The sequence below is a fragment of the Neovison vison genome, chromosome 12 (assembly GCF_020171115.1).
Source record: "Neovison vison isolate M4711 chromosome 12, ASM_NN_V1, whole genome shotgun sequence".
NCBI classification, from domain to species: domain Eukaryota; kingdom Metazoa; phylum Chordata; class Mammalia; order Carnivora; family Mustelidae; genus Neogale; species Neogale vison.
The window spans coordinates 54,573,290-54,584,290 of record NC_058102.1 but is presented as its reverse complement, the minus strand read 5'-3'; the positions used below and the strand labels follow the sequence as shown (position 1 = coordinate 54,584,290).

Below are 11,001 nucleotides of genomic sequence, written 5' to 3'. Positions count from 1 at the left end.
TGGTGGTTTTTCCTAATTTATTTCCAGATTATTCTTTCACAAATCTGATGTTATTAAAAGTCTTATTTTACATAATTTAATTAAATGGGAATTTTTTTAAATTTTTGCAAAATGGTTAGAAATATATCCAGTTATTTTCACATTTCCTTTGTGGTTTTTACCAAAGTAAGTTAGTCTGATACAACTGTAAGTAGCTGCCCTACTTAGACTAGGTCTGGACTTTTCATCAACTCTGGGAGGATAGTAGAGAACGAATCTCTTCCTTCACCTACCAGCATCTTTGTGGGCTCTTCTTCACTACGGGGATAAAGAAATCATCTAGAAGGCTTCATAATGTCCAATGCTTCAGACTCTGAGCTGCCTCCAGGTATTTTTTTTTATATTCAAAATCCTATGCCATTTTAATGAAAGTAACATTTTAATTATCTTTGTCTATCATTACCGCTGGTTATGACTATAACAGGGGCATAAGTTCTTATATTTTCTTTAATATTTTTCAGACATACTGAAAGGATGCTTTTAAATAAAATTAACAGAAATAATGATCTGTTTCCTGGCTCAACCTAAAGTGTAATCAATCATTTAAATAATTTTAGCTGAGTGGGCTGTTGAATGGAAATGTGGTTTGAATGTCTACTACTATAATTGTTTTTTCAGTAATTTTTTAAAATAGTCATGAATCTATTAAATTAAGTTCTAATCTCAATTTATTTTCTATGCTAAAAGAAACCACAGAGCAGACAGAGACAATACCTATCGCGGACTTGGAACCATCTCCTGACCTTCCTCCCTCTCCTCCTTCTCCTCTTCCTCCTCCTCCAGAGCAGGAATGGAGCCCAGTTTCTGAGCCTACCAGGATAAATGGTACAGTATACATAGCAGATTTTACACACTTATGTCCTCTCTTTGTTATCTTATGGTACTTCTTCACCTGATTTTACTTTTCTCTGTTACTATTTGGGAATTTTATAATTTAGAGAAAATATAGAGATACAAAAATTTTCAGAATGTATATGGAAGCAAAATAAAAGTATATTTTCTCACAAAGACATTTGAAAATTTCATACATTAAGGAAAATATTCAAAGATTAAAAAAAGCCATTTGCCCAACTTTAGACGTTCCCTGACATGAGACTGAGAGAGTTAAACATGATCAAAATTCAAAATTTAAAACATGATCATGATTTAAATTTCAGCAAATTTGTAAAAAGACAAGAAAGGTAGAACCCTACTATATGATTGCCTCCTTTTGATTATAAAAAAAAAAAAACATTTAGTAGAGCAAAATTTCTCAACTTCAACACCTCTGGCATTTTGGGCTAGGTAACTGGTGTGGTTCAGTGATTGTTGGATGTTTAGCAGCATCTGTGGCTTCTACTCACTAGACACCAGTAACACTTACCCCTCAGTTGTGACACCAGGAATGTCTCCAGACAGTTACAAATATCCTGTAGGGACAAAATTGTCTCTGGTTGATAACCACCATTACTGTATTCGGAAAGTTGAAGAAATGATTTGGACATTAGTTATTAATATAACCATTCTCTTTGATGGCAGAATTTCACCTTATTTCAGAAGTCTAATTCTTCAGAAGTACAAATACTTTTTTTTTTTTTAACACTACAGTCTATAGAAAAGACTATAAACAATGATGGCTGGAAGTTTGGTTTCCAGAATGTCACAATGTAACATATTATTGTGGTGAAACTGAAGAAATTACAGATGATGTTTCATCTAAAACCAAATATCATCCAGTTAAAAAATTCCATAAGATTTGCAGTAATCCTTTAGGAGAAGAATATACCACTAGTCAGTGAGTTCAAATAAAGAATTTTATCTTAATAATAACAGAGATTTAAAATAAGTACTTCCTCATCTGAATATATTAGTGAGGATAAGGTAATCTGAACTGAAATTTTATTCCTGGTACTTAAGGATATTTGATACCTGTATGTAAAATTTTCACCTGTGGTGGAAGTCCCTAAGATCATGCTCAGGTTTGATGATTGACTGGGAGAACTCGCACAGATACATGTACTTATAGCTAAGATTTATGATAATGGAAGGATACAAGCATAGACAGCAAAGAGAAAATGTACATGGAGTGAAGAATGGTGGAGAGTAGGGTCTTTTCCCAGTACAGTCCCATGGGTCACACGAATTCCTCCAGTAAGATGTGACAATGTGTATCAAATGTTGCCCTCCCAGGAAACTCATTAGAGAATTGATGTTCAGGATCTTAATTGGGAGTGATTATATAGGCAACTTCTGGCTGACATGTAACAAATTCCAGACTTCCAGAAGGAAAGTAGGTGTTCATCATAAACTATATAGTGTGACAAACAGTTTAGGAATAGTGAACCATTCTTGACAATAACTGTGGTGGGAACCATCTTGAAATATAGGTTTCTAGATGCCAAAGGCCAACCTTACAAACAGACCTTTCAAAGGATGGTAGTCAGGTCTGCTATGCTAACTCATTTCTGCACATTCTTTTAAGTGTTTTGGTTTTTTTCCCCCTTTGCATTCAGCCTAAAAGTTTATAGTAATTCACACATTGGATAGTATTAGAAATTTGGGGATATTTTAAGAGCAATAACAAGTGGAAAATAATGGTGTTAATCTTTCAAACAATAGAAGCCGACAATATCTCTGATTATCACTTACTCTGTTTCTTAGCTTCCTCTTTTTCCTTTACTCTGCAAGGAATCGTTCCTGTGATCGTGGGAATCTTCACCCTGCTGCTCTTGATGTTGTGTGGGTTCTTTGGATATCAGTGTAAGTCTTATTAATTAGGGGAAAACTTTTCTCAGATTATGTTTCTTTAAACCATCTTCAGATAATAGCTTTTTTTTTTTAATTTTACTCAGTTGAATTTTTAATAACAAATAACATTTGAAACTTAAGACATGGAAGAAAAAGGCCTTGGAGTAGCAAAAATAAAGAATTATAAGCAGACACTTAACAAAATAGCCTAAGATTTAAGTAAAGGGCCAGATAATAGCTTTTGGTAAACGTTTTGTTGCCTTGAAAAAAGAATAGGCAAAAAATGACATGAAATTAGGTGTGCCTGGGTGGCTCAGTGAGTTGAGCCTCTGCCTTCGTCTCAGGTCATGATCTCAGGGTCCTGGGATTGAGCCCTGAATTGGGCTTTCTGCTCAGCAGGGAGCCTGCTTCCCCCCACACCCTGCTGCTCTGCCTACTTGTGAACTCTCTCTCTCTCTCAAATAAATAAGTAAAATCTTTTAAAAAAATGACATGAAATTATCACAACATTTTTAGTATATGGAGGAATTTAACTTTGTAAGCTCTCTGTAACTACAGTATTTTTCTAGGGAAGCAATATTATTACAATTACTGTAGATAATAATAACAATTATTATTATTACTATTTGAAAATTACAATTTGCTTAGAAATAAGGTCAATGAATTTACAACTGTATTTATTTAGAACTCAGAAAGTAACTTCTTTTACTACTTGTTTGAATTTTCAATATCTCCAGCAGCCTAAATTAAATCAATAGAATGTTTTCATTATTACTAAAATTATTCCCAATTGGTGATTTAGAAGTAAATGTTCCTCTTTCATTGATAACACTAGTTTGATACTGAAAACACTATAATTTTGATCAGGGAATGAAATTCTGCACATTAAATCAACACATTAAATCATGATGCCAAAAGGTTTATTCAAGATGATGTTTGCCATTTTTGTTGTCTGTTTCAATTGAATTGGACCATTTTTCTATTAATAGAAACATGTATTCAAACTCATAAGGAAATCATGGTGATATTTTAGATTTAGATGTGGACTTTAGAAATAATAGTGGATAAATGAGAAAGTATTTGGCCAAGTTACTTTTTACAACTTTTGAAAACTTTTATGGAGACCTTCAGTAGGTAGGAAAGTAAAAAAATATATTCTTTATAATTGAATACACTGCTGTTTCATAATTAAGCATGTGGCTTACATATGTTGGGAATTCTTGTTCTTAGACTTTCACACTGCTGAGGCATCAGCAACCGAGATGAAGATCTTGAACGAATGGATTGAGTCTTTACAAAACAAAACCGAAAATTTCCTAAAGATCCAAAAAGTTCTTGACCGAAACAAAGGTAATGTGAGAGCTAGAAAAAACTCTCTTTACAGAACGCAAGTTGGTTCTTACTACAGCCCTGAAATGGCTGATTGCGAAACTTAAGAGGAGCTCTCTGACTCAGCAGCATGACAGCTTGGACAGTTTCTTGCTTCTTTTTCCCATCATCCTCTGAAACTGAGTCACACATTTTGAGACAGAGCCTCCTATTTTAATTAGCTTATTCACTCATTTATTCATTCACATCTGTTCAATGCACATTAAATGCCAGCCGCCAGGCTGTGATCAGCATGATCCCTGCCCTTAGGAGGCTCAGGAGAAATCGTATAAACTGAAAATAAATCAAAGTGTCTAGGTGTGAAGCAGAGGTACGTGTAAGATATTTGGGGAGCATGGGGAATGGGAGAACTTAAATGTCTAAAAAATCATAGTATTTTCATAGTTTCTAAATGTCTTCTAAGGAGAGAAGTTTAAAATTCTGGAGTCATCGTCAAGCTTCTTTTATGCTAATTAATTATAATATAAAATAGTCTGTTTACCATAAATAAATATTTTACAAAAGCCTCGTATTACCATATTTGTTTCCTGCAAAGTATCAAATCTATACTGAATAACTGAATCAATCATTTGAGAGTCGTTTCATGATAGGTTCTGTTAAAGACAGATTTCCTTCTTCTTTTTTCTTAATTATTGAGATATGCTTTACAATGTAACATTTTGTAAGTTTGAGGTGTGTGGCATGCTGGTTTAATGCATTTATATATTGCAGTATGATTGCTACCATCATGTATCATGTCACATATTTATCATTTCAATTTTTTATTGAGAACAATTAAGATCTAGTCTCTTAGCAACTTTCAATTTATAATATAGCACTGCTGACTATGAACACTATGTTCTGCATTTTAAAAGGCTGGTTTCTAAGCAATCAATTATTTCAGCTAGAGATGAAACTAATTCAGAAGAGAAGGAACTAAACCAGAATTATTTGTGTATTTGCCACTTGAGAATTTCATTATTATGACCCTTAAGATAGTAAAAAAAATAATGTCATATAATGTGTATTTTCATCTATTAAGTCTTACTGTTCTATGCAGAAACCCTAGAGTGGCTCCAGAGCCAGAAGGATTATCTCATTGAGGCTTTACACAAACTAAAGGAAAAACAAGGTAATTTGGGAGAAATCGAGAAAATTCTGAGTAGGTAATTCTTTTTTTAAAAATAATAATTCTTAATAACAATTTTATATATCTTAAAAGGGAAAGGTCTGAAGAAATAAGGCCTTGTTTGTGGGCTTTGAGGGTCTGTGGACTCTGAGCTATAATTATCTTCTTTCCTAGGAGTCGAGTGTGGACGTCTTCTGAAGCACTGGGTTCAGTACAAAGACCACTGCTACCATCAAACCATGGAAATGGTTTCTTGGTTAAACTGTTCTGATCTGTGTGTCTCTTTGAATGCTACATTTTTTAAGACAGAAGGGAGTAGATTGGAGGTGAGATTGTATTTTATTCTTTGATTCTGGGATATGAATATGTAATAGGTACCAGTTAAAGTAACTGTTCACCTGCACCTCTAAAACCAGAGAAAGCAATACCCATGCTTTGTTTTTCACTCATCTTTTCCTGGTATGCTCCACTTCAGAACACCTTTTCTTTCCCAACATACTAGGCATATTTTTCCTGTAGAAACCTTGCATCTGCTGTTCCCTCGGCATGTAATGTTCTTCTCTCCTATAACCATGACTAACTACTTCACCTTCTTCAAGTATGCATTCATTCTGTTTCCATCCTCTCAATGAGACACCCGGACAACCCCCACTTAAAACTGCAGCTTGTGCATCAGTGCCCACCTTTTCTTCTACCCCTCCACAGATGCCTTCCTTTGTACGCCTAGTCCTTCTGACCCTGCTCTAATTTTTATTCTTTTCCTTGCCTGATCTTAATTTCTTTTATTATTTTAGTTGCAGCATAGTTAATATACAGTGCTATAGTAGTTTCAGGTGTATGACACAGTGATTCAACAATTCTATATATTGTTCAGTGTACATCATAAGTGCACCTTTTTTTTCTCAAAATTAACGTATTCTATTTAATTCAGTGACTGAAATAATGACATCATTATGTTTTGATAAGAGTAATATTTAATCCTTACCATCGCATTGACTCATTCCTCCCCTCCTCAATGGTAACCAACAGTTTGTTCTCCATAGTTAAGAGTAGGTTTTTGGTTTGTCTCTTTTTTTCTCTTTGTTCATTTGTTTTGTTTCTTAACTTCCACATATGTGTGAAATCATATGGTATTTGTCTTTCTCTGACTGGTGTATTTTATTAAGCATTATACCCTGTAGCTCCGTTCATGTTGCAAATGACAAGATTTTATTCTTTTTATGGCTGAGTAAAATTCCATTGGAGATATATATGCCACATCTTCTTTATCCATTTATCTATTGATGGACGCCTTGGGCCACTCCCATATCTTGGCTATTGTAAATAATGTGGCAATAGAAATAGGGATACATATATCTTTTCAAATTAATGTTTTAGTATTCTTTAGGTAAATACCCAGTCGTGCAGTCACTGGGTCATAGGGTAGTTCTATTTTTTACATTTTTTGAGGAACCTCCATACTGTTTTCCACAGGGGATGCACAGTTGGATTCCCACCAACAGTGCAAAATGATGGTTCGTTTTCTCCACATCCTTACCAACAAGTGTTGATTTTAGCCATTCTCACCATTGTGAGGTGATACCACATTGTGATTCCTTGCTCTAATTTCTTTCATAGAATTTGTCACCTTCTTACATATCATTTGTGTATATGATGTTTACTTCTATCTGGACCCAATCCCACCAAATTGGGAGTTTTCTCATTTTTGTTCAATGATATATTTTAATCTAGAAGAATAGTCACAGAGTTTAATAAGTGCTAAAATCAGTTAAAAATTATCTTTAGTGTGCAATGTCCTGCTGATTATACAGTTTTCTATTAGCTATCTTTTCTTTTTCTTCATATTTATTCCTGGTTTGAGAAAAGCACAGACACTACAGAACTAAGTAATTTTTTGATGTTTCCTTTATTAGTGGACATATATAGACTGCAGTATTTTTATTTTTATGATTCTTTACTTCTTGCCTGACACAAATTACATATTTTTCATCTCTAATGTGCTTTTAGTATTAATACTTTTGTATCTGTTGGTTCCATCCAGAATATCATGAAATTAATTACAGTAAATCATACTTGGCTTGGCCTGTCTTACAAGGAGGAGGACAATAAATGGAAGTGGGAGGATGGCTCCTCTCCTTCTCCTGAGCTGTAAGTTTCTAATATATAACCCAATTCTTTATTCCTTTCTTAATGTCTTTTGCTTAAAGAGCTTAGGAAATAGAGAAGATTACCTGGGACAGAATCTGCACATTTTTATTTCTTGCCTCTGTTATTTCATATTATACTGTCAGCAATTTTATAAATCATAAAGTTATTCAGATATTTTTTAATTAGTGTAAATATGCTTCTATTATTAGATGATCTGATTAAGTACCATTTTAGATAAGGAATGTAATGTGGGGATGCCTGGGTGACTCAGCTGGTTAAGCATCTGCCTTCAGGACAAGTCATGATCCCAGGGTCCTGGGATCTAGTCCTACATCTGGCTCCGTGCTCAGCGGGGAACCTGCTTCGGCCTCTGTCTGCTGTTCTCCCTGTGTGTGATCGCTCTCTTATTCTCTCTCTCTCTGACAAAAAAATAAAATCTTAAAAAAAAGAAAGAAATGTAATGTGAAGAAGAATATGATTATATATAAACTTTGGGACATCTTTGTTGTTCTTAGAAGTATAAAATTTCACTCTTTGGCAACAGAGTTTGTGTTCTTTTTATGGTTTTAAGCACATATTGGTCAACTGTGATCCAGAAACATTGCATTAGACAATTACGGCAAGTGTGTGTGTGTGTGTGTGTTTCTATATCTATCTATCTATATATACATCTGTTTCATCACTGTGTGTCGAACTTAGAATTTCAAAGTTTTGATAATTTTGATAGCTGATTATTTTTATTTTGTTCTTTAAGGTTATATTCTTCTGATGTTTAGTGAAACAATTTTTTCCTATAAACTATAATAATATTTTTGACCATTTTATCCTATTTACTTTTTTATTTTTTGCTATAGCTTCTTATATATTAAGTTTCTAAACTCTCTTTCAGACATTCTTACCAGTTTTTTCCTTTAGTGATTTGCTGTTTAAGTTTATTTGCTTTTATTAAGTGAGCAAAGAGTTAACATTTAGGTATACTGAGATTGTCTTTATACATTTAAAATTTGTTTTGACAATAAGATGGAGAAAGTTGAAGCATGTACATGTGTATTCACATTAGTTATAATTTTGTCTATCCCCAATATGTATATTTCAATTAGGGAGTCAATTGTTAGAGTACTGTTTAAATGATTATTTCTTCATCACTGAATTTAATGTCATATTTATCATATATTAAAATTTTAATATTTAAATAACCTAACTCATTTCATATGTCATTTAAATATTTCATGGTTTGTGTAAATATTTCAACATGTGAACAACATTGAGTATTTTTCTGGACTTAACCTATACCATTGTGTTAAATTCTGAGTCTGCTTATTTCCATGGTTGATAATTTTATTTATTACTTTTTCTGGTTTTAATAATGAAATATTAATAATGAAATTATTAATGAAAAATTAATAATGAAATATCATATTGGCTTTGAAATCACATTCTTTCATTTTAAATTATAGAGAAAGGCAAGAAGGCAAGATATATCTTTGGAATATTTTCATTATAAGTGCCCAAATAAATTTATCTTATAAGAAATATCATTTTCAAATTAACGATTATAAAAGATAAAGGGATTTAATATTTCCATCTCAAAATTCGTTTAAGTATACAATTTTTTTAAAATGGAGGCTTTGGTATCATTGTATGTTTTCCTTTTTTAAAAAGATTTTATTTATTTATTTTGGGAGAAAGTGAGAGAATGAGAGAGGCAGCATGAATGGGACGGGCAGTGGGGGGGAGACAGAAGCAGTGTCCTTAGCAGGAAGCCTGACATGGGGCTCGATCCTGGGACCCTGGGATCATGACCAGAGCCAAAGGCAGACACTCAACCAACTAAGCCACCTAGGTACACCTTTATCAGGTTTCTTATGTGATCATGGTCTATCTCTTCATATAGGGTAATCACATTCCCACAATCACAGTAAGTTTCATCAATCTTCTAGGGAAGGAAGAATGTCATAAACATTATGACAATAAAAACATGTCTTAATAATTTTAGTTATCAGGGGCGCCTGGGTGGCTCAGTAGGTTAAGCCTCTGACTTCGGCTCAGGTCATGGTCTCAGGGTCCTGGGATCGAGCCCCATATTGGGCTCTCTGCTCAGTGGGGAGCCTGCTTCCCCCTCTCTCTCTGCCTGCCTCTCTGCCTATTTGTGATCCTCTTTCTGTCAAATAAAAAAAATAATTTTAGTAATCAGATTCAGGATGACATTAGATGACATGGTTGATCATATTATTTATTAGAATTTTGTAACTTGAATATTCTCCTCTGCTTCAAACTCTGTACAATGTTTGCTACACAGAATACTCAATAAGTATGTGGAATTAATGAATAGAAGAATGTATAAAATATTTTGACAATTTATTTTTCCTATGCAGTTCAGAATTTTTTCTAATTTCTTTGACATTTTGAAAAAGAATGTATTATGCATTTAATAATTGAGTAGATAAGCTTTACTTTTTCCAAGCAATACTAGACAACTAATTTTGCTGTAGAGTTGATGAAAGGTAGTTTTAATGACAATATCTAAAATGCTCTAGATCTTTAGTCAAGGACTAAATTCAACCAGAGTATTTGATAGCATCTGCTGTATGTCATTTATGTCAGTGATGACTTTGTAAACTGAAGAACTCATCAGAGCACAGGGAAAGGTCCTGACATATTACACAGATACAGATATACACAGACACCAAAACACACATGTGTATGTACGCATATACTAAATTTCATTACTAATATTGAGTATCTAATGTAATGTTTTTATAAGCAAAGTATCCCTCCTTCAACTGCAGCTGTGCATTCATAATTGAATGGCTTCTATTATGCCAATCTGTACTTAAAACATAATTTTATATCCAGGTCATATGTCCTTTCATGCTATTGCCATAATTTTCCAGCCAGATCATTCTCTTTCTCTCTATACTGGTGTATATTTTCCCACTTGTAAATAATTATTACATTTTGTGAAACTTATTTACTGTGTATATATTCATCTCTTCTATAAATGCATGAGTTCTTTATGCAAAAGAGGGAGAGTGTCTTTACAGCCTTGAGTTCTTGACAGCATTAGGCATAATGAATTTCACATAGTGGTTTTTAAATAATATCATTTAGTATGAACATGGTGAGTATGGCCAATGACTCGTGTTTTTTAATTTCTCAGGGGTTTGCCAGAGCCAAGTCTGGATTTCCAGGGAAAATGTGTGTATGTAAATTCACACACTGTTGGTACTGATAACTGCACTAAGTACTCTTCATGCTTGTGTGAGAAGAGTGTCCTCTAAAAATCAGAAGAAGAAAGTTAAGAGAAAAGTTATGAAGCTCACACCTCAATAATATTACAGAATCAAGATCTGTCGGTCTTTATTTTATTGTTTTTTCATGTTATTTGTAAATTTTTTTTTCATGGCAGAAAATGATAAATGACTTTGTGATAGAAGGCAAGATCTTAAGTTGTAGCAGAAATCTCCAAGTAATACAGAAAGTTTAGAAATCCAGAAACTGTTTGATTTTGTGAGAATTATATAAATGAACCAATAAACATATCACTTATTATGACTACTTAATCTTTCTGGGCCTCTTTTATATATATA

The 11,001-nt window shown here is 33.3% G+C and overlaps 1 protein-coding gene across 1 annotated transcript; it reads left to right on the top strand.

Moving 5' to 3' along the window:
- The first annotated feature begins 333 nt into the window (after positions 1 to 333).
- On the top strand, positions 334 to 10,692 carry LOC122892244 (natural killer cells antigen CD94-like). The gene is made up of 8 exons (XM_044228520.1): positions 334 to 367; positions 727 to 864; positions 2,680 to 2,778; positions 3,997 to 4,116; positions 5,195 to 5,266; positions 5,438 to 5,589; positions 7,305 to 7,411; positions 10,572 to 10,692. The coding sequence occupies exons 1-8, from the start codon at positions 334 to 336 to the stop codon at positions 10,690 to 10,692; spliced, it is 843 nt and encodes a 280-aa protein (XP_044084455.1).
- The last annotated feature ends 309 nt before the right edge of the window (positions 10,693 to 11,001 follow it).